The sequence below is a fragment of the Rhinoraja longicauda genome, chromosome 18 (assembly GCF_053455715.1).
Source record: "Rhinoraja longicauda isolate Sanriku21f chromosome 18, sRhiLon1.1, whole genome shotgun sequence".
Taxonomy (NCBI): Eukaryota; Metazoa; Chordata; class Chondrichthyes; order Rajiformes; family Arhynchobatidae; genus Rhinoraja; species Rhinoraja longicauda.
The window spans coordinates 7070557-7094446 of NC_135970.1; the positions used below are offsets into that span (position 1 = coordinate 7070557).

At 47.6% G+C, this 23890-nt stretch overlaps 1 protein-coding gene across 7 annotated transcripts in view; it reads right to left on the reverse strand.

The window, feature by feature from the left end:
* Positions 1-23890, reverse strand: part of celf1 (cugbp, Elav-like family member 1) — a 57438-nt gene that overhangs the window by 10083 nt on the left and 23465 nt on the right. For 6 of the 7 annotated variants that reach the window (XM_078415043.1, XM_078415038.1, XM_078415039.1 and 3 more), the window contains exons 3-13: positions 19053-19240; positions 16650-16732; positions 11125-11173; positions 10803-10937; positions 9124-9203; positions 8434-8595; positions 6863-6938; positions 6159-6284; positions 2886-2996; positions 2361-2546; positions 630-773 (exon numbers count right to left, since the gene is read on the reverse strand). In XM_078415043.1, coding sequence (XP_078271169.1) covers positions 630-773; positions 2361-2546; positions 2886-2996; positions 6159-6284; positions 6863-6938; positions 8434-8595; positions 9124-9203; positions 10803-10937; positions 11125-11173; positions 16650-16732; positions 19053-19230 — 1330 coding nt within the window. In that variant the 5' untranslated portion in view covers positions 19231-19240. The remainder of the gene's footprint in view (positions 1-629; positions 774-2360; positions 2547-2885; positions 2997-6158; positions 6285-6862; positions 6939-8433; positions 8596-9123; positions 9204-10802; positions 10938-11124; positions 11174-16649; positions 16733-19052; positions 19241-23890) is intronic. The other variant, XM_078415044.1, reaches the window with a different exon arrangement.

Below are 23890 nucleotides of genomic sequence, written 5' to 3' on the forward strand. Positions count from 1 at the left end.
CTTTCCATACTTTATCAGGTATGTTAATGTAAAGGAATACTCTCCGCACAGATGAAAGCAACTCAAACAACACTCAAGAAGCTTGACATCATCCAGGACTAGGCAAACTGTTTAACTGGTGTCTAGCAACCACCTCCCTCCACTATCACCACAACATGTATGTCATCTCCAAGAAGCAAAGATAGAACGTGCTATAACCTCTTTGTCCGCGCCTTCCAAAGCTGCAACCTCTAGCCCTCAGATGGGCAAGGCAATAGGCACACGAGAACCCTACCACACACATTCCTTTTCAAGTTATGGACTACCCTGATTGGAAATACATCTTCAACGATGTGCTTGCTGAGGGTCTAACTCCAGGAACACAACATTGTGGAACCACCATCAATACCCTATTGCCATAACGCTAGAAAGGGACTGAATTCATGTTTTTTTTTCAAGTGGAGTAGAGATCATTGGGTGAGAGACTACTAATTATGAGGTGAGAAGGGAAAGGAGGACGGAGCAAAAAATTGATGCACAGAAGGCCAAATGCACGATGACAGCCAACTACAACTACCTGCCACCATGCCACTACGCTCAGTACAGAAGCTTCACACACAGGATGATGCCCATTCCAGTAACATACCCACCAAAACATTTGCTCAAGTTCGTCTGTTTGTCAATGAAAACCTTGGCAGAAATGACGTTCCCAAAAGGCATAAACATCTGGAGCAGATCCTGATCTCCGAACTCCTGTGGCAGGTGGTAAATAAACAGATTGCCTCCCTCTGGTCCTAAAAAATCAAGAGAAAAAAACATTAACTAAAGCTGAACACACTGCAGAGTACAGAACCAAGAGTACAGAGGCATGGGTCACCCTGTTGTCCCGAGATGGCAGCAACTTGAGCACCTATAGGTGCCAGTCCTTCCTTAGAAGACAAAGCTATGGAACTAAATTGATGGAGGACACAAATGTAATGACAAAAGCCAATTGAGGTTTGGTTTAATATTGTCACGTGTGATCATCTTTGTTATGCAGGCAAATCACACGGTACAGACGTTGCTGAATTGGGCTGGGAGCAATGTCCTGATGAATTGATAAACTAGGCTGAGGAGAGAAACTTGAAACAAAATGTGGAAGATGGAGTGGGGGTCAGGTAGGGGAAAATGTAGAAAGTTAACAAGGAAAAACAAAGGGATAGTGCAGTATTGCAAAGTAATAAAGTGTGAAATGAAGGGCCGTGCATATAACTTTAACACTGAAACAATAGGGGTAAAATAAACAAAAATGGTACATATGGCATCATCTCCAACCTTTGTCGCCATTCCCATCCTTTCTTCTCCCACCTGACTCTACCAACCCCTCCTCACCTGAATCCATCTACCGCTTGCCAGCTCTTGCCTTGCCCCACCCCTCACCTTTTTATACTGGCCATTTTTCCTCTACTCTTTCAGTTCAGCTGGGTACATGGGAACCTTGTGGACAGGTCACTGTGACCGACTGAGTTTGGCATGTTATAGTGACGGTGAAAAGCCGTGCCGAATGAACTTTGAGCTGGGTAATGCTGGGTCTAGATTTTTCAATAGGGCAGACAGAGTGGACAATATGCTCCAGAATAGTGTCACAGAGTTACACAGCAAGGAAAACAGGCCCCTTCGACACAACTCACACATGTTGACCAAGATGTCTTCCCTAGTTAGTCCCATTTGTTTGAATTTGGCCCATATCCCTCTAAACCTTTCATATCCTGTCCCAATGTGATAATTGGACTTGCATCTGCTGCTTCCTTTGGCAGCTTGTTCCATAAACCCAGAACCTTCTGTGTGAAAGAAGTGACCGAGAAAATATTTGGTTTCAGTGAAGGAGTTTACGATGTCATTGAGATGAGAGTGGTTGTTTTAAAATACTTTGTACATAGTGGTAGGATGTGCTTTAAAGGGCACTTTCTTTAAAGTACTTTCCAGAACAAACAGTGTTCCATTGGAGAGTAAATGCATCAGCTGCAAACTCCTCGGAGTCCCTGTGCCAACAGGAAAGTCAGCTTGAGCGAGTGGAAACTGGTTAAAGAGCAACTTGAGCTACTCATTTTGTGCCCCTTTGAACAAAATTTGTAATTGTATTCACCAGCACTAGGTGGCATCGAAGAACTAAACCAGAGAAGATGAAAAGAAGTGAGATGGGGGTGGGTAGATACCTAAAACTGGAGAATCCTTTAGAACTGAAGTTTCCCAAAATGATCTACATTATTTATTGAGGTCAACAGTATTCCCATAAAGCAAAACAAGGACAGCCCTCCTCTTCCACTGATGTATTCTCCCTCTAAAACACCTCCCGTCCCTCTGCTTGCCAGGTAAAGATTCAGAGCCTTACACATACTTGCCTTCTTTCTGGCTTCCTGCTGCACTTAGGCTCTGCTGAGTGAGGAGACTCTGGTTATAAAGAGAAGGGAGCGCTGCAGCTGCGTACTGCTGTATCCCCGAGTACGCCTGGGTCAGTGCATCCATTGTACTCCCCGTGCCATTCGACAGACCGCCGGTGCCCAATCCTCCGTTCAAAGCCGCCATTCCTGGGGAAACACGCGTTGTTAGAACTGCTACAAGCCGTGAGCAATTGGCACACAGACACGGTTACAAAATGGCACAAAACAGTCAGGGGTCTAACTTTGCCAATCCACCCAATCTCCGGGTTCGACAATCAGAGGTGTGGGGGGAGGGGGAGCTGACCCTCATTCACCCATTACTTGTGCCTTCACTCCTTGAGAGGGAACATGCCAGGTTGCACTACATGCGGAATGCTGACAGACACGACGTGGCACTATCCACATGCCAGTGCTGGCACTTCCTTGCACAGCCATACGCACGCATTTCAGGGAGGGCTACTTTTTATTTTACATCATTTCCTTCACCTGCTAAAGAGTTGACGTTGAGGCCTCCCGTTGCCCCTGCCAACGTCTGTAGTGCACCCAGGGTTGCCATTGGGTTTATTGAGGAGTTTGTGCTGTTACTGCTCGATGAACCTGCAATCAAAGGAAGGAGGCATTTATCAAACCTAATCTACTAACAGACGGATCCACAAATGTCTGAAAAGAATCAATTTCCATGGCAATACTCATAGATGTTCAGCACTAGTGTATCTTTTAAATGGATATGGTAGGGGAAAGACAAGGCAGACAAACTGGATTGGGAAACAGAATCAATATCTGCCCAGTCTTTGATTTTGGACTGGACTGAACATTTTAATTTTCAGTGCAAAGTTGGGAAGGAGAGAAGGAGTTTGGTTTTAGTGGAGGTTGAGGAGATTTAAATAGGAAACTGATGTACTCCAGAAGGCCATGAATACACTGCACCCGGTTTGCCCCACTAAATATGTGGACAAAAACTGCTTTTAAAAGGAGCTGAGGCTGAAATGGAATGTGTTCAACGTTGCCTTCAACATGGCTCGGTTACGTACAAATGCACAACCACCTCCACCATGGTCGTCACTACTAATTCATTCAGTCTCCCTCACACATGTACGCCACTGCTCCACCCCACCTCCAACTCATAATCCTTCCAGCTCAGTACTTTTGAAAATAATGTTTCCTCTCATCATCCAGACAAACGTTGCCTGCAGCAGACAGGAGGGAAAGCTCTCGGCTTACAAAGGCTCTCCAGACTGCAGGAGGTCTTGTACCTTCTGGAATTGAGGTTCTTCGGCCAACAGCCCGATTGACGATGTGATTGAGGTATCAGATTTTCACGTACTTGGTGCACCTTTACCATGTCTCTTGCACTCACTGCAATGATAGTTTTACTGCATGTTGGCACATTATTCACTCTGCCTGCTCCAAGGAGAAAGCTAGAAGTTCTCGTGTTCACTGTATAAATTTGGTCTGAAGAAGAGTCTCGATACAGTGGACCACACCATCCTTATTGACCGTCTCCGGTACGCGATTGGCATTGATGGCACTGCCCTGAGCTGGTTCGCTTCGTACCTCAAAGATAGGAGTTTCGCCATCAACATAGGCAGTTATTCCTCTGCTCCAGCTAGCCTCTCCTGCGGAGTTCCACAAGGCTCCATCCTAGGCCCCATTCTCTTCTCTCTATACATGCTCCCCCTTGGCCAAATCATTCAAAGGCACGGCATTTCTTTCCACTGCTATGCCGATGACACTCAGCTTTACCTCCCCCTGAAACCCAACAACCAGTCAAATTTAAACAGCCTCTTACACTGCCTTGAGGGCATAAAATGTTGGATGGCACAGAACTTCCTCCAATTAAATGAGAGCAAGTCTGAGGTCATCCTATTCGGCCCCCCCGACTCCATCAAATTGATAACAGGCAGTCTTGGAAGTCTATCCTGCCTAGTCAAACCGCATGTCAAAAACCTCGGCATGATATTTGACTCTGCATTAAAATTTGATAAGCAAGTCAACGCTGTGGTAAAAGCCAGCTTCTTCCAACTTCGAACCATAGCTAAAATCAAACCTTTCCTCCAATTCGACGACACAGAAAAAATCATTCACGCTTTCATTTCCTCCCGCCTAGACTACTGCAACTCCCTATACACTGGGATCAGCCAATCTTCCCTGTCCCGCCTGCAACTGGTCCAAAACGCCGCAGCGAGACTCCTGACGGGTACCCGTAAAAGGAACCACATCACCCCGATTCTGGCCTCTCTCCACTGGCTCCCTGTACGGTACAGAATCAACTTCAAGCTCCTCCTATTCACGTATAAAGCCCTAAATGGACACTCCCCCCCCCCACATCAAAAATCTTCTAACCCCCCTCTCTAACTCCAGGTCCCTCAGGTCGGCCGACTTGGGGTTACTCACTATCCCGCGGTCTAGGCTTAAGCTCAGGGGTGACCGCGCTTTTGCGGTTGCAGCTCCTAGACTGTGGAACAGCATCCCTCTCCCCATCAGAACTGCCCCCTCCATCGACTCCTTTAAGTCCAGGCTCAAAACCTATTTCTACTCCCTAGCGTTTGAGGCTCATTGAGGAGGTGCTGTGAACTGTTTGCGTGCTACTGTATGTTTCATTTTTTTTCCATTGGAACCTAATCAGATGTACAGCACTTTGGTCAACGTGGGTTGTTTTTAAATGTGCTATACAAATAAAATTGACTTGACTTGACCCAAAACATCACCCATTCCTTCTCTCCCGACATGCCTCCTGACCCACTGAGTTACTCCAGCATTTTGTGTCTCCCTTCGATTTAAATCAGTATCTGCAGTTTTTTCCCGACACATTGTATAAATTTGGTATCAGTTACAACTATTCAGTGCATTCAAGCCACCCATTTAATTTGAGCTTTCTGCCATTTTCCTTCAAATTGACCATATATTCATAATATGACTATTAAGCAGAGTGAGGTGGGATGGGTGGAAGCTTATCATGACTGAAACAGGCATGTTGCTGTGATCTGTTCTGCTCTCTCCGGCCACTTGTGTGAATGCACAAGTCCTGAACCGACTGACTTGTCTTTGCTGTTGTCCCTGTGACCACAGTATTCACAGGAACAGGGGTGCTGAAATAAGTTCTTGTCCTTGTGCCAACCTGGAGTGACAACTATAAGTACACTTTATGATTATTCTACTTGTGCTCAGGAGACAGTATCTCTCTGTGACATTACTATTGAAAGACTGGAGCGACTAGGTTTGTATACACTGGAATTTAGAAGGATGAGAGGGGATCTTATCGAAACGTATAAGATTATTAAGGGGTTGGACATGTTAGAGGCAGGAAACATGTTCCCAATGTTGGGGGAGTCCAGAACCAGGGGCCACAGTTTAAGAATAAGGGGTAGGCCATTTAGAACAGAGATGTGGAAAAACTTTTTTAGTCAGAGAGTTGTGAATCTGTGGACTTCTCTGCCTCAGAGGGCAGTGGAGGCCAATTCTCTGAATACATCCAAGAGAGAGCTAGATAGAGCTCTTAAGGATAGCGGGGTCAGGGGGTATGGGGAGAAAGCAGGAACGGGGTACTGATTGAGAATGATCAGCCATGATCACATTGAATGGCGGTGCTGGCTCGAAGGGCCGAATGGCCTACTCCTGCACCTATTGTCTATTGTACTATCAAATACACATGTAGGACAGAGCATCATGTGGCCCAGAGCAAGAGTCACTCTGTAAACTGTGGTTAATGCAAAGGGACTGTCCACGGCTGTTGTAGTGTTAATGTATAAGTGTCATTACCTGAACTGGTTAGTGCACTCAGAGGGCTGCTGCTGTTCAATGTGTTGCTACCCCCTGTAGAGCTCTGGGCTGCACTTGCAGCTGCTGCCAGAGCAGCGAGGTTCTGTAACTGCATAGCATTGAGACCTGGGGGCGAAGGGACAAATTGCAATCACATAATATGTAGAGCATGACCCGAGTGAAGCACTCGCTCGATCCATGATGAACTGCAGGTTCTCCCAAGCACACGTACTCAATGACACCTCAAGATAGGATACTGGGTTGTGGGATGTTTAAAGGGAGTGCCCGTTGGGCTTCAGCTGATGGGGAGCGTCTCATGGCCTTTGTCTGGCTGCAAGGTGATGGCTGCAATGGACAGTTATGTCCAGCTGCAGCTTGGGCTGTGTAAAATGGCGCCACAATCTGGCGACTATTGCAAATGGACTCAGTGGGCTGTTAATCGGGTATTGTCTTTATGTTTGACAATAATCGCACTGATCTATATGCAAAATATGTATTTCACTGTACCTTTGGCACGCGTGACAATAAAAGAACCATTGAACCATGGCGGGTGTGTGACAGCCTTTGACTGGTGGGGAGTGTGTGACGGTCTTTGACTAGCAGTGCCTGCTGGTTTGCATGTGATGGTCCAAGACCCAGGGTGTTGACATTGCCCTTGGTCGTTACCAACAGTGGGAGAATGAGCACAGATAAAGGGTACTCACCGGCCATCGGGTGCAGATTACTCAGTGTGTTGAGGTTCCCGGAAGAGGCAGTCTGCTGTAGGAGCTGTAAATAAAGCTAGACATTACACCAAAACAAAAACAGAATGGGTCAGCAGTGCCTGGAGTAAAGGAGTCTGAGAAACATTGCAAGGGAGGTGTGCGGTAGTGAGTGAGAGGACAGGCAGGGACAGGACAGTCACAGGACAGCCACAGACTCGGTTAATCCACTGACGCAAACATTTCATTGCTGAGTTTGCAGTCTGATCTCCAAGGCAACTCATGAATTAGCTGCAAAGGCAGCAAGTACTGCAACAAACATAGAAACATCATGGCCTCTGGCAAAGAGATGTTAAATGTGGCACACGTGACTAACACACCATCGGTCAAGTTTATGACTCCAACTCAATCTTAATCTTGGAGGAAATCGGCACGTCAGGCAACATCTGAGGACGGACAGATGACATTTTAGGTCAGACCCTACTTCAGTCTGAAGAAGGGTCCCACTCCAAAACATCATCTGCCCATTCCCTCCACAGATGCTGCCTGACACGCTGAGTTCCTCCAGCACGTTTTTGCTGAAGATTTCAACATCTTCAGTTTTTTGTCTCAATCTTTATATTGGACAAAAATGTCAAAACCCATAACAATTTTGCATGCATTGTCTAATACAAAGGCCATACTTTAAAAAAACAACATTTTTATTGAGATGACATTTCACAAGAGAGGTGGTACGTTTGGAAACTACGTACATACTGAGAGGGCCATAGAAGGCAGATTGGGACCCTGGGAAAAAAACAGCACAGAAAGTAACGGACCAAAATGGGGAAGACGAAATGGATTAAGTGGATGGGGTGGAGGGATGAGGTGCAGAAAGATGGCAGAAGGGAGATGAACAGGGTGGGGTTGGGCTGGTGGGGGAAGCAGCAGAATAACAATAGTACAGAGAATGGGGCGCAAGGGGAAGAGGCAGGGAAGGAGGGCTGTGCTGAATGTGTGCAAGCAAGAGAATGAAACAAGGGCGGTGAGGAAAGAGAAAACAGCACAAGGAAATAGGTAAGGGGGAAAGCAAGCATCAGCCAGCGAGAGAGACATGGGGGAAAGAGAGAGACATGGGGGAAAGAGAGAGACATGGGGGAAAGAGAGAGACATGGGGGAAAGAGAGAGACATGGGGAAAGAGAGCGAGGGGGGAGAAAAAGAGCGAGGGGGGGCGAAAGAGGGAGGGAGGGGCGAAAGAGGGAGGGGGGGGCGAAAGAGGGAGGGGGGCGAAAGTGGGGGGGGCGAAAGTGGGGGGGGGGGGGCGAAAGAGGGAGGGGGGATGAAAGAAGGAGGGGGGGGCGAAAGAGGGAGGGGGGGCGAAAGAGTGTGAGGGGGAGAAAGAGAGAGGGGGGGGAGAAAGAGAGGGGGGGGGGGGGGGAGAGTGAGAGCAATACACACGAAGATCCAGGATATTTTGCTATATCCCAACCAACAGAATCAATACTAATGACCACACTTTATTATCAACACAATTAACATAGAGTGTCATCAAGGCAGTTTCTCCCAGGCCAAGCCTGGGCCTAACGATACTCACTGCTAGGTACTGGGGTCCAAGCGTATTGAGTCCAGCCAAGCTGCCCCACATGGTGGCTGCACTGAGCTGCTGCATCTGTTGCTGGAGTTGCTGAGCGATTCGCTTCTGCTCTTTGTCTTTCTGCGTGTCAGCGAATTTCACAACGATCGGAGAAGAGCAGCCCTGCCAAAGTGAAGGAGCAAGTGGTGAGACACAGAGCGGACGGATCACATAGACTGAAGAGCGAGGGCAGGGAGTGCACTGCAGGAAGCTGGGTGGGGGCAGTGTGTTTAGGGGAGGGGCGGCAGTGGGACCCAGCTCACGTCAGATTTGCAGGATAAGTCCTGGGGATGAACTAGAGTTCAGGGAAAGATGAGGATACAATATTTCTCAGTGATGCAAGGCAAATTTCAGCAATGTGGCGATTAAACAGCGAAAGGTTACACACAAAAATGGTGAAATTTAATGCACAGAATGATGAAGTGCAACATTTTGCTCGGGGCATTAACTGATGGAAACCGTTTTAAGCAAGTTTCAGGCAGTAAGAGATTCAACAGCGGACACACAGAAATGGCAGGACAGTTGCGAAGCTGTTGAAAAGTACATGGACCACAAGCAGTAAGAGCACAAGGTTGGCATGGCAATACTGAGGGTTTAGCTGGATCAGCACACGGAGCCGACTGGCCTCCCAGCATGCAGCACAGGGCTCACCTCCATCGTCTGTGACTGGTGCATTGTTTTGATTGCATTCTGAGCCATTGATCTTGTTGTAAATGTTATAAATGCACAACCTGTGAAGAGACAACAGATCTTCAGGGACCTTGACAACAGAATGGTGCGTTCAGAACACAAACAGAGGAAGCAGTCCGCAAGGGGAGTAAGAGGAGCCGACTTAACGTCAAGTGCCAGGGTTGACAGAGAGGAGACGCCACAGGTCCCATCACCATATGGTCCAGGTATCTACACTACCTTACTAATCCCCTGGGACAGAGTTTCTACTACCACAGTCGCTATCAATGACCATTGGATGTCCCAAAGCATTTCATAGCTAAGTGATTCTAATTTGCACAGCAATATAACTAATGAGGCAGGCTGCTCTTTCACAGCACAACACCGCGAACAGCGGGGAAACAACCAACAGCGGAAATCGCAGCACCAGTCACAGGTTGGAACACACCTCAAGGAAAGGGTGCAGAGAAGATTTACCAGCACTGAGCTATAGGGAGAGGTTGAAGAGGCTAGGGCCTTGTTCCTTGGAGCACAGGAGGACGAGGGGTGATCTTATAGAGGTGTATAAGATCATGAGAGGACTACATTGGGCAGACACACAGTCTTTTACCCAGAGTAGGGGAATTGAGAACAAGAGGACATAGGCTTAAGGTGGGGGGGGGGGGGGGGTGGACATGAGGGGCACCTTTTTTTTTTATACATCAAGCATGATGGGTGTATGGAACAACTCTGTTTGAGGCAGGTCCTATCGCAACCTTTAAGAAACATTTAGACAGATACATGGATAGGGTAGGTTCAGAGGGAAATGGGCCAAAAGCTGTCAGATAGGACTAGTTTAGATGGGGCATGTTGTTCGGTGTGGGCAAGTTGGGCCAAAGGGTCTGTTTCCGTGCTGTATGACGCTACAACTATGACTCTATAGGAGCAAGAATTCGCTGCGATTCTTCACTGAAGAGAATCTTGAACACAAAACAAAAAGATAAATAAATTAAAATCCTCTTTTTAAATAGCCTGTGTTTCTCATGGGATCTTGTCGTACATTGGTTCTAGGGATCACTATTTCTAATCTGACATCGACGTCTGCATTTACCCCCAGTCTTACACAATCTCTAATTATTTCCCAAAGACAAAGCCAGTAGAAGAAAGATAAACAATTGGAGCAGGGAGCAGCAAGGCACAGTATAGAGGGGTAGTGAGGGCAGCAAATATGGGAGTGGGGACATCCTACAGAGGCCGGGGTCAGGGTGAGATTGAGGATGGAAAGAGGTGAATGGCTCGGGGCAGGTGAAGGAGTGGATGGATTGTTAGGGACAAACCAGGGAGAGGGAGGGAGGGTGTGTGGCCAGACGTAGGTGAAATGCAGCAGAGAGATGGTGGGTGACATGGGGCAGAGGATCAGGTGAAGGGGAGGGAGGGAGGGTGGAGGGCTGGGGCCAGGTATGGGAGAGAAAAGCAGGGTGAACAGGGGAGGCATGGAGAAGATGGGGGGCAGGGAAGTATGAAGAAGACTTTGGGATGCAGTGAAGCAGGAGCTGAGGTGAGCCGATGGAATGAGGTGGGATGTGTGTATAGTATTCTCCCGAGGCAGCAATACGACACGTGCCGGTGGGTGTGATCCCACACAGAGACACTGCCCCACTGTCACATTAACCCTTACTCACCTCTACTCAGCCCATCTGGGCCCCGTAATATTCTACATTCTTCTATCTGTCCGAAAGGGGAGAACATGACACGCACATCGTTCTCGTTGCATTTCTTGGAAATCATGCCCACAAAGAGCTTCCTATCTTCTACGGCTGCAATCAAACATTGGGATTATTACAGGAGCTTTTGCAAAGAGCAGAGAACAAGCACCAAATGCCAGGCACGGACTGGCGCCTGGATCCACTCTTGGACGCGAGACTCGGAATGCATGGCGTGCACCAGTGATGCAATGTGCCGGGCAGCGTGGCTTCGGCTACTGATGTGCATGGGATGACTCACCGTTGTTCTTCTCACTGTCTGCTGGTTTCATCTGTATAGGATGGTGCATCTGAGGAGGAGGAGGCAACAGATCAATACTGAGTTGGCACACATTGGTTGGCTGATTGCTCACTGCTGCTGGAGTACAGCACACCCACTGGCCATCCCGGATACACACACTGACCTGGTAGGTACAACCATTTGGTTGGCTGACAGTAAAGCCACTGCTTACAGTTCAAGAGACCTGGGTTCAGTTCTGACCTGGGTGCTGTTTACACATTCTCTAGTAACCACTTGTTGTCCTGGTGCTCCAGTTTCTTCCCACATCCCAAAGACATGCTAGTTGGTAATTTAAAGGGCTCTGTAAATTGCCCCTGGTGTATAGGTGAGTGGTAGAATCTAAGGAGAGTCGATGGGAATGTGGAGAGAATAAAATAGATTAAAGAATGACTAGTGTATATGGTGATTGATGATCAGTGGGGACTATGGACGAAGGACCTGCTTCTCTTTGACTCTATTTCAACAAAGCCGAATATTTGACAGATTTTTTTGCTTTCTTTTCAGATTTGCTGGATCCTCACTGTTTAGCACCGTTTTCTGCCCATTTAAGAGTTAGCACTGTCAGGGCCTGCAGGTGCACCCAAACAACCTTTCAGAATGATGACATGACTAGATTCTATTTCATTAAATAATACCACTGCATGACCAGAAACCCAGATGGTCTTTACAGGGCACTCACAGGAAGGTAAAGATGAACTAAAGTTCTTCAGACTGAAGAAGGGTCTCGACCCAAAACGTCACCCATTCCTTCTCTCCTGAGATCCTGCTGAGTTACTCCAGCATTTTGTGAATAAATACCTTCGATTTGTACCAGCATCTGCAGTTATTTTCTTACACAAAATGTATGTCTCACTCTTTTGCTTTGCATTTCGTCTGCAACATTTGCACTTTTCACCATTTACTACTGACCTTTTAAATTCTATTTCTAGAGCGCAGAGGAACCAGAGATCATAAAGTGAACTGAATACCACGTCAATGGAATAGGAAGTTGTGAACTTGATGAGAGAACAATATCAGTGCAAAGGAAGCAAGAGGTTCTCCTCTGCCTTTAACAGTTGTAATTGCGTATGCTTGAATTCTATTTTAAATGCTGTTCCTTATTTCAGCACAAGAGCTTGTGTGTAAGAAAAGCCAAAAGCCTAATTATCTCTCAGTATCCCAGAGCGTGGATATGGCAGGTTGTAGTCAATATTTGGTGGGTTTCCAGGTATCAGGTCTGCCCTTAGAAGTCGCACTTGACTTAGAAACGTCTACTGCGTCCCAGGTTAATTTGGAAGTTGGAAAAGCAATGGGAAGGGGAGGGGTTGAGCATTCAGTGTAATCCAGGGCTGGCCAATTAGACTAGTGCAGACCTCCCAACATTTGATTTTACAAATTCATAATTATGATGTCCAAAATTCAGAATTTTTCATAAAAATTCATAATATGGTGCGTGATGCAACTTTTCGGCAAAAAAAAGTATGCACGCCAAATGTGCATACACGTTGCGCTACATTCATGTGTGTGAGAAACAACTATTATTCCCAACAGTCTGTAGTTCTTGGACTACATGTACAATGTCGGGCCTATCATGAGTATATTCTGCTATTTATAGAAAGGTTATTGAACAGATACTTTTTGCAACACAAAGAAAAATATATATTTGTTCCTATTTTGCTTTTTCCTTCCACATCCCAATTCTCTTGGTATTGAATAAAAGAACAATGGTTATGAAATCTATGACTAAGTTATGAAGAAAGTTGGTATATGCGACTCGACTAAGTATACTATACGGAAGTACTTGTTGGAAGTACTCCAAAGACGTACAGGTATGTAGGTTAATTGACTGGGTAAATGTAAAAAAAAAAATTGTCCCTGGTGGGTGTAGGGTAGTGTTGATGTGCGGGGATCGCTGGGCGGCGCAGACTTGGTGGGCCGAAAAGGCCTGTTTCCGCGCTGTATATATATGATATGATATGAAGTAAATTTGCACATTAATTGATAATCAGCCCAAAAAGGTGGTAATTGGCTTTTCTGCTGTGTTTTATATTTTAACCCCGTCTTAATTAATTTAGTTATATAATCTTGCACTTAAATTTAATATTTACTCATTACAGTTCCACCACTGATTTTCTGACAATCTTAGTTCCAGAGCTTTGCTGGTTTATCCAGCCGGCCAAGGAAGACGACTATGGGGATAGATGTGCTGGCTCCAGCTGGGCTGGAGTTCCAGAGCCCCAGCTGCAGGTTGCAAATTCAACCCACCGATCGGCCGTGGAAGTCCCGATGAGGTCGAGATTGGCTGCTTTGCCCAGCCTGGGTGCCACATTTTCGGGGAGACTTCCAGGGCGCGGGGATTTCTTGCGGAACCCCTAGCGACCGAATTGACAAATTGGCTATGGAAGTCCCGATGAGGTCGAGATTGGCTGCCTTGCCCAGCCTAGGTGCCACATTTTCGGGGAGACTTCCAGGGCGCGGGGATTTCTTGCGCAACCCCTAGCGACCTCTAGCGGCCGAATCGACAAATTGCAATTATCTAAGACAATAGAATGACAGAAGACTATAAAAAACAGCCGTAGACAGCTGGCCAAGGAGGGGAAATCTTGTAAATATCAATGAGAGCTCAAATTCTTCTCTGGAGAGTACAGTCCCAATCTACTTGATCTCTTCATAATTAGCAAATCCATCATCTCAGGACATGTGATGGAACTTCTCTGCACTCTCTCTATAGGAAGTACATTCTTTTTCAAGGCAACCAAGCTATACATCGTACTCCAGGTGTCGTTTCTTCAAAGCCATGTATAATTTCAGTAAGACATCTTTATTATGTACTCTAACTTTCTCATGATAAAGGTCAATATACCACTGGCCTTCCCAATTGTTTGTGCACCTAATCGCGCTTTCAGTGACTTGTGTGCCAGCACTCCTAGGTCTCTTTCAACATCAACTTTTGCAATCTGTCACCTTTACTAAATACTCTGCTTTTCTGTTTCGTGTACCAAAGTGGTATTATGTTTAATGGATTAGGGTTTTGTTGAGAGCCAGCATCGATGTGAAGGCTGAATGTCTCCTTCCATGGCATATTGAAGTAAGAATTAAAATATGGTACTATAATTGTTATTTTCCTCTTATTAGTCTTGACGACTCCATTCAATGCTCTTCTTCTTTTCCAGATGTTTTGTTTTTACATCCTTGTATAGATTGCAGCATTTCCCCTGCCTCTGAACTCTGGGAAGTGGATTAGACAATAGACAATAGACAATAGGTGCAGGAGTAGGCCATTCAGCCCTTCGAGCCAGCACCGCCATTCAATGCGATCATGGCTGATCACTCTCAATCAGTACCCCGTTCCTGCCTTCTCCCCATACCCCCTCACTCCGCTATCCTTAAGAGCTCTATCCAGCTCTCTCTTGAAAGCATCCAACGAACTGGCCTCCACTGCCTTCTGAGGCAGAGAATTCCACACCTTCACCACTCTCTGACTGAAAAAGTTCTTCCTCATCTCCGTTCTAAATGGCCTACCCCTTATTCTTAAACTGTGGCCCCTTGTTCTGGACTCCCCCAACATTGGGAACATGTTTCCTGCCTCTAATGTGTCCAATCCCCTAATTATCTTATATGTTTCAATAAGATCCCCCCTCATCCTTCTAAACTCCAGTGTATACAAGCCCAATCGCTCCAGCCTTTCAACATACGACAGTCCCGCCATTACGGGAATTAACCTAGTGAACCTACGCTGCACGCCCTCCATAGCAAGAATATCCTTCCTTGTGGGGTTCTTTGCATGTAATGGCTTGAAGAATCACTAACTTTGTTCAACTAATGCTACTTTCCTTCAAAGATAAGACACAAAATGCTGGAGTAACTCAGCGGGACAGGCGGCATCTCTGGAGAGAAGGAATGGTGATGTTTCGGGTCGAGACCCTTCGTCTCCCATTCCTTCTCTTCAGAGATGTTGCCTGTCCTGCCGAGTTATTCCAGCATTTTGTATCTACCTTCTACCTTCGGTGTAAACCAGCATCTGCAGTTCCTTTCTACTAATTCCCTTCTGTTCCTCTTTTCACCACTCTGGGTTCTCTAGCAGAGTTGCTCCGTCTTCTTTTGTGAAGGCAGACAAACAAAATCTTTAGATTCTTTGCCATTTCCTTATTTCACATTATAAATTCTCCCTTCTCTCTGTTCCCATAGCAATCTGTCAGTCATCAGCCTCCTCTACTGCAGTGAGTCAAACACAAACTACATGAACTACACCTCATTCTCCTGGGTAGTCTCGAAAACCAATGGCACCTAATTCTCCAATTTCAGGTAACCTGCTGACTCTCAAATCCTTCTGATCTACTCAGATCCTCCCACACATATGCTCTTTTCAAACTCCCCCCCCTCCTCTCCCACAAGCCCCTTTCACCCTGCTCCTTTCACACACCCCCACTCATCTGTCCATGATCTACTCTGTTCCCATCGACCCCTCCCTTAGTTCGTTCTGTGTTTCAACTTCCATTCCTATCAGATTAAATCATCTGCGGCTTTTTGTTGCCCACAGCTACAACCTCCCAGCCTCTATCACTTCCCGACCTGACCCCACGCCATTCACCCACACCTCTCCTGGATCCACCTATCCTTGCTAACTCATTCCCCACTCTCTCCCCTACCTCTTTATACTGACCTCTCTACTCTTTCAGTCCCAATGAAGAGGGTCCTGGCCAGAAACATCCTCTGTCCATTTCCCTCCTGAGGTGTTGCCTGACCCACTACATTTCCCTAAGCAGACTGTTTATTCACTGGCTTTAACTTTTGCTGCTTTAAAACTTTTTTTCCAAATCTTTCTTAATTCTTTACTTTCTTCCCTTTCCTTGTTGCACTTTTCTAAAAGCACTGCCTCCCAATTCTCTATATTAAATTTCACTGCCGCTCGACAGTTGAAATATTTTTGCATTTTGAAGCTTTCCACCTCAGGGCTGCAACACGTGGGTAAAATTTCTATCATCTACACTTGTCTAATTTGTTAATTATAAAATGCAAGGGGCTGAGCACTCAGATCCACAAAGCCTCACTGATAACAGACTTCCAGACACAAAAACAACTCTATCACCATCACCTTCTGGTAAATGAGCCAGCTGTGGATCCAATGTGCTATTCCCCCTTGGGGTTTCACTTTTTCTGCCAAGTGGGACCTTGACAAAAACCTTCCAGAAATTCATTGCATAATCGTCAGCTGGCAGTGCGAATAACTGACAAAGAATGTTACTGGAACACAAGGCACAAGCTACTCATGCTGCCACAGGCAGATTTGATCCCTGTGCCTCTCCTGTATTTCCCAATGGCTTCCAACCTCAAGTCAATGCAGATCCTTCATGCTTCACAGTGGCGTCAGCAACTGTGCTAAAGTCACTGCGACAACACTTAAACTACAGGCCAGTTCCATTTTACTTTAAAAACTGCACCCCTCCCACAGGCATGCCTTTAGTCCCGACCGTTTGAAACGTGACAGCCAATATCAATGTACTCACCCCAGGCAAGATCTTCATATTGTGAAGGGCATTTTGTGCTTCTAGCGCAGCTTTACGGGTATAAAACGTTACAAAGCAACAACCTAGAAAGAAATGCATAAATTAAACAGCAAGAATTGCCTCACGATGGCAAGAATGGCAAATGCCAGCAAATCCCATGCCTCCACACCTACTTTGCCCAAGGAATTCATCTATTCTCAGTTGCTGCACTTTCCTATCCCCCTCAGGCACTGACATACAATGCAACCCACAGCAAAGCATCATGTCTCTATTAACACCCAGCCCCACTCCACCTTCACTTAAGGTGGCATTAGCGTGTACCAGCCCTTGTGCACCATACCTGCAGGTGAACATCACATCAGCTGCTTCCTTTGCTCATCCTGTCATCATATAACACAGGAAATGTCCACCCATCTCCAGCAGCATGGAGCTGCGGGAGACGGCAGCAGCATGGAGCTGCGGGAGACGGCAGCAGCATGGAGCTGCGGGAGACGGCAGCAGCATGGAGCTGCGGGAGACGGCAGCAACATGGAGCTGCGGGAGACGGCAGCAGCATGGAGCTGCTGGAGAGACGGCAGCAGCATGGAGCTGCGGGAGACGGCAGCAGCATGGAGCTGCGGGAGACGGCAGCAGCATGGAGCTGCGGGAGACGGCAGCAGCATGGAGCTGCGGGAGAGACGGCAGCAGCATGGAGCTGCGGGAGACGGCAGCAGCATGGAGCTGCAGGAGAGACGGCAGCAGCATGGAGCTGCAGGAGAGACGGCAGCAGCATGGAGCTGCGGGAGACGGCAGCAGCCTGGAGCTGCGGGAGACGGCAGCAGCATGGAGCTGCAGGAGAGACGGCAGCAGCATGGAGCTGCAGCAGCATGGAGCTGCAGGAGACAGCAGCAGCATGGAGCTGCAGGAGACGGCAGCAGCATGGAGCTGCGGGAGACGGCAGCAGCATGGAGCTGCGGGAGACGGCAGCAGCATGGAGCTGCGGGAGACGGCAGCAGCATGGAGCTGCTGGAGAGACGGCAGCAGCATGGAGCTGCGGGAGACGGCAGCAGCATGGAGCTGCGGTAGACGGCAGCAGCATGGAGCTGCGGGAGACGGCAGCAGCATGGAGCTGCAGGAGAGACGGCAGCAGCATGGAGCTGCGGGAGACGGCAGCAGCATGGAGCTGCAGGAGAGACGGCAGCAGCATGGAGCTGCAGGAGAGACGGCAGCAGCATGGAGCTGCGGGAGACGGCAGCAGCCTGGAGCTGCGGGAGACGGCAGCAGCATGGAGCTGCAGGAGAGACGGCAGCAGCATGGAGCTGCAGCAGCATGGAGGTGCAGGAGACAGCAGCAGCATGGAGCTGCAGGAGACGGCAGCAGCATGGAGCTGCAGGAGACGGCAGCAGCATGGAGCCTCAGGAGACGGCAGCAGCATGGAGCTGCGGGAGACGGCAGCAACATGGAGCTGCAGGAGACGGCAGCAGCATGTAGCTGCGGGAGACGGCAGCAGCATGGAGCTGCAGGAGACGGCAGCAGCATGGAGCTGCGGGAGACGGGAGCCTCCGGTGTAGCTGCGTGGCCGAGCTAGAGCGGACCTGGCCGTGAGTGCAGAGCCGATCAAGACCCCACTCGGCCAATGGCTGCCGCAAACAAGGACGAGCCCGGCGCCCAAAGTGACCGGCCTGTACGTGGCAACTCTCTGCATACTTGTGTATTGTATGCAAAACAAAGAATTTTACTGTACCAAGTACATGTGACAACAACATTTCAATCCATCGACCAATCCCTATTACCACTCCTTGCAAGAGATATGCAGAATTATGAGGGACACAGCTGGTAAGAAACTTATCCCTTAATATAGATGGGATCTCCAAATGGAGGGATGGATTTAGGGAAGGGGGAAGAGGTCGAGAGGGAAACTAGGGAGGAGTTTTTATCACCCAGGAAATGGTTGGAATCTAGAACTCCTCCTGGAAGGGTGGTTTAAGTAGAGATTCTCATATTTAATGTTTCCAAATGAGCACTCAAATGGCCAAGGCTTGGAAGGCTATGGGCCCACTGCTTGTAAACGGGATTAGAGAGAAGGGCACTGGTGGGCATGGACAGAGTGGTCCAGGGGGCCTGTCTCTGTGCTCTCTATTGATGCTGCCCACTGTGTCTTTTCAATCCATCCAGTGCCAGAAAAGGCCTGGATGTCAGAATCTGCCTGCAATGCACAAATCCCCATGGCTTCCAGTAAAAGGGCCCCAGGGCATGGCACTGCTTCAAGGGAGCTTGTACTGTAACCAGTTCTACAACATGAGCTAGCCGGATCCTAAAGACTGAATTTTCCTGCAACCCACACCCCAGGTCTGAACTGTATCGTGCCACAGGTTTGGTGAAGTTAACCTGGAAGTAAAGCAGGAGAGAACTCAGCCAGCTCACCTTTACTCTGAGGGGGGTTTTGACTTCTGTCGCGGAGTACATTGATTTCATACACAACACCATACTGCTCAAAAAGTTCCTTCAACTCCTTTTCTGACCAGGACCTCGGAATCTGGCCCACAAACATCTTGATGGAGTCAATGTCGGGCTGGTCGGGGTGATCCAGAGACCCGTTCATTTTCTTTGATCTGTGCAAAGGAGAAACAGCAGCATATATTGGTCCAATGGTCATATTCGGTGTGCAAGCAGGCTGGGGGGACTGGTGCAGGCTGGTGGCTGCAGGCATGCTGGCAGGTAGGGGAACAAAGGCAGGAAAGTGCGGACACAGCAGGCAGGGGAAAGAATACCAGAGATGGGGCCAGAGCAAGCAAGGACAACATTTTATCATCTTATGATGCTACATTAATGGGCCAGGTTATCTGAGGCAATATTCACCTGCCTGCTCAGTGACGATGGACAAACCTGCTGAGCTGAGTGGAACAAGGAGGGTAACGAGTGAAATCCCCCGGCACTCATCCATCACTGATAACCTGCCCTCTCAGGTACTTACAGGTGTTGTCGACATGAATGCCCTCCTTCCCCTCAGCACCTTTTGTATTTTAACTACCAGCAAGGCCTGACACCAGTCCCCAATGTAGGTACACGGGAGAACAAATATACCACTGTTTCCAAATATTCAAGATAAGTGTTTTCATTGGGGTCTTCAAATGTAGGCCAAAAAAATATGGAAAAAGCCAAAACAACTGACAAGTGAAAACATGTACTATCAGAGTTAGCAGTGAAATGACAATCTGTGCACTGTGCTAAAATTGAACAAATCTTACATTCCTATTTCATCTTATTTTTTTGGTGCTCTTCCAACACCACTAATTATTGTGTAATATTCTAACACATTCTCAAGGATCAACAAACAATCTTCTGAAGAAACTCAGCAGGTCAAGCAGCATCTGTGCAGGGAAATAGATAGTTGACGTTTCGGGTTGGGACCCTTCATCTGGACTGAAAGAATAGCCAGTAGAAAGAGGCGAGGGAGAGCGTTGGACAGTTGGTGGATCCAGGTGAGAAGAGGTCGATTGTCAGATGAAGTCAGGTAGGGGAGGAAAGGATGAGGCAAGAGGTAGGATGGAGGTGATGGGTGGAGGCCACAAAGGAGTGTAATGTTGGAATTTGATAGATAGGGCGGCACTGTGGTACAGCAGTAGAGTTGCTGCCTTACAGCAAATGCAGCGCCGGAGACTCAGGTTCGATCCTGACTACGGGCGCCGTCTGTACGGAGTTTGTACGTTCTCCCCGTGACCTGCGTGGGTTTTCTCCCAGATCTTCGGTTTCCTCCCACACTCCAAAGACATACAGGTTTGTAGGTTAATTGACAGGGTAAATGTAAAAATTGTCCCTAGTGTGTGTAAGATAGTGTTAATGTGCGGGGATCGCTGGGCGGCGCGGACTCGGTGGGCTGATGGGCCTGTTTCCGCGCTGTATCTCTAAATCTAAAAAAACAGCAGGAACCAAATATATGGAGGTAGGTTGGCAGATGCGAACATGGGGGGGGGGGGGGAAGAGCCAGTGAGATGTGTGTGTGGATGATAAACAGGTGGGATAGGTGGGAAAGAGGAAATAAACTAGGCAGAGGACGGTGGGGATCACAAGAAATGGGTATGTGAAAGGACCTGGACAGATCAGAAGGAAAAAGGGACCGAGGGTGAGTGGGTTACCTGAAATTGAAGAACTCAATACTCACACCGTCAAGTTGTAAACTACGCAGGGAAAACATGAGGCGCTATTCTTCTAGTTTGCATTTTACCACATCCTGCCAGTGGGGGAGATCAAGGAATAGGAATGGGAAGAGGAATTAAACTGGCTTGTAACTAGGATCTCCAGACGGCCAGAGCGGACTGAGCGCTGGTGTTCAGCATACAAGATCGTCTAGTCAGTTTTGTCTCACCGACATAGAGGAGGCCACATCTAGGAGCATCAAAAATAATAGATGAGGTTGGATGTGGTGAAGGTGAATCTGCCTCAGCTGGAAGGGCTGTCTCGGTGCCTGGATGATGGTGAGGGAGGTGGTGTCAAGACAGGAATTATACCCCGTACAGTCGCAGGGGAGAGTGCCTGGGAGGGGGAGGATGGGTGAGACGGAGAGAGTCACGGAAAGAGTGACATTGCGAGTGCTGGGGTGAGGGTGAAGTGGCAGGCGGTGGGAGCACGATATACTCGGCGGAAATGTCAAAGGATGAAGTTCTGGATGCGGAGGCTAGCGAGGTTGAAGATAAGGACCAAGGAATTGTCTCCCTGTTCTGTCTGGGAGGGCTCCCTCAACCAGTGTCCCTCGAGCAGATTGTTTGTTGCTCCAGAGTCTAACATCTGCCGTCTCCTGTGTCCACTATCTCAAGGATGCTTGGCTGGCGATGTACAGAATAAATTATAATGCACTGGGCTCAGGATGAACTCTCGCACCAACACTTTAATCTTAACCAGGTACTGCAATACACTTAAATTCATATATGTACATTTTGACCATTGACATAAAATTAAAACCCAGCAAAATTAAGTACATCACCAACTGCATAGACATTTTGCCTGTGATCATGCTTGTGATTCCCAATTGCCAAACTGCCATAATACACAGTATTATGCTCCCGTGACGCGCAGCAAGACTAATGATGAAGTGGTGTGATACTGGGAAGTGTGAAGGCACCAATAGAAGCTGTTCAGGCAATATCTGTTATTCTTAGCACTTGAATAGTGCTAATTCTTAGTACTTGGTACATTGTCTGGCCATCCCTTTAAAAGGGGACTGCTGCATAGCGCTGGGAAAGATTGTGAATAATTTACAAGACATACAACAAAAATACCATGGCATTGGAATAATTTGCAGCAGTATGAATTCAACCGAAAGTCTCAGCCAAGATATAATGGATAGATTATAGAGCAGTGGGGAATAGTGAAGAAAACATCATCTCAAGCATTGCTGTCTACTCGTATCATAATGATCATGTCTGACTTGCATATGGTATTGTGGTAATTGATATATCCCCCTATATATATATTCAATATATATATACTCAATATATCCCCCTACAATATTTCAGAGGCGAATAAGACAAAGGCCAGTGACAGAGCCCAAATTCACAAGCTTCATTGTCAAAAGATTTTAAATACATAGGTTGCTACCCCAGTGCATTTTCAACAAAGATTCACAGTACCTTATTGTTTATAATAATTTTAAAAAACAGCCCAGAACTAATTAATTTCAACGGAAGTAACACAATTTAAAAAAGGACATCATTTTATGGCATGAAATGCTTTAACCCCCACAAGCCCCCACACTTGACCAGGGGGCTCCCTGGACCAGAGTCTCTTTTCAGCACGTGATCTCCTGCCAGTCAGCAGTCTCAATGCCATGAAAGGTTTTGGCCAAGCCTGGATTGCTGGAAGAGAAAGTTGTTTGTCCATGCGAGGGTCAGGAGAGGTGAGAGCGTTGCCACGCCAGCCAGTCAGGATTGCCACGGTGCCCGCGAGGCGAGACTCTCACTCTCCATCACAGGCGCTGGGGTTTAGATGATCCAGCCCATAAAAACGCAGGCTACTTCTGTTGTTTCTATCCCAGCAACCAGGGACCCATACTTCAGGAGCAATATATTCAAAGTGCTGCCTCTCCATAAGGGCATCCTTGAGAACAGCCGCACATTGCTCTGCACAGATTCACTGAGACAACCCACTAGGTTCATTCACCCACATCAACCCTGGGATAAGTCACCCACGACATCTCTATCCATGAGTATCACAACCCATTAGTGGAAATCCCTGGTTCCTTCCACCCAATGCACTCATTCCTAGGATACTCCACAGAATATGCCCCAGATCTTTGATTGGGTCCTACCTCTCACTCAGCAACTTCTCCTCCATCTCCCAGAAGTAGAGCTGCCTGGTCATCGTTCTACAGTCTGGACTGAAAGATTATGGAGAGGAGCAGAGCAGCTTCCTGCTTTACAATGTCAGGCATTCACAACTCAGCTCGCCTTGGCTGCCCAACAGGTGCAGAGGTCCGAGCTGTGCGGGTGGTCAGACGATGGCCTATCCGACCTCCTGTTCCCCCACCGGACTCACCACTGAGCCCAGTGGTACAGGCTGACGTTCTGGAGAGAAGAGCTGACTAGCATAGAAACATCAGCCCCCCGCTTTGAATGGACTTGTGATCCAAAGGAAAAACGAAGCACGGGTAAACTACTGCCGGACCCTGACGTGAGAGGACGCTGGCGCTGTTTGTTCGCCGCTTCTCCGTCAGGATAGTTTGTCTGTTTGTTTTTATGTTATGACTGTTTTTGTAAAGCGCTTTGAACACCTGGTAAAGCGCTATATAAAATAAATGCTTATTATAAAATAATGTCTAATTATTGATAGTACTTTACAATATTAGACTTTCAAAACTGTTAAAAACAGTTCAAAGCCCTTCAATAGCATTGAGCTGCAGGGCATTTCACAGGCAGGGCCACAGACCTATTCTGCACAGACCCGCAACTCCAGCTGACAGGACACCTCCTGGAGCTAACTACATCTGGAAAACGGGCGCTCGTAGCTGGGCATCATGTGCCACTAACAGCGGCCAGTGATCAGTAACCTATCCCAAACCTTCCACAGACATAATTGACTCAAGTCTGCTTGAAATCCATGAAAAAGCTTTTAACAGTGGAACATGGCACAACATTCCACTACATCCTTGGCACGCTTGCAACTCAGTAATATCTTGCCACAGGGCCGCAGACCTGACTGTGTAATGCTCTCTTGCACCGCTATCTGTCTTAACCAGGTCACTATCGAGTCACAACAAGCACATCAGG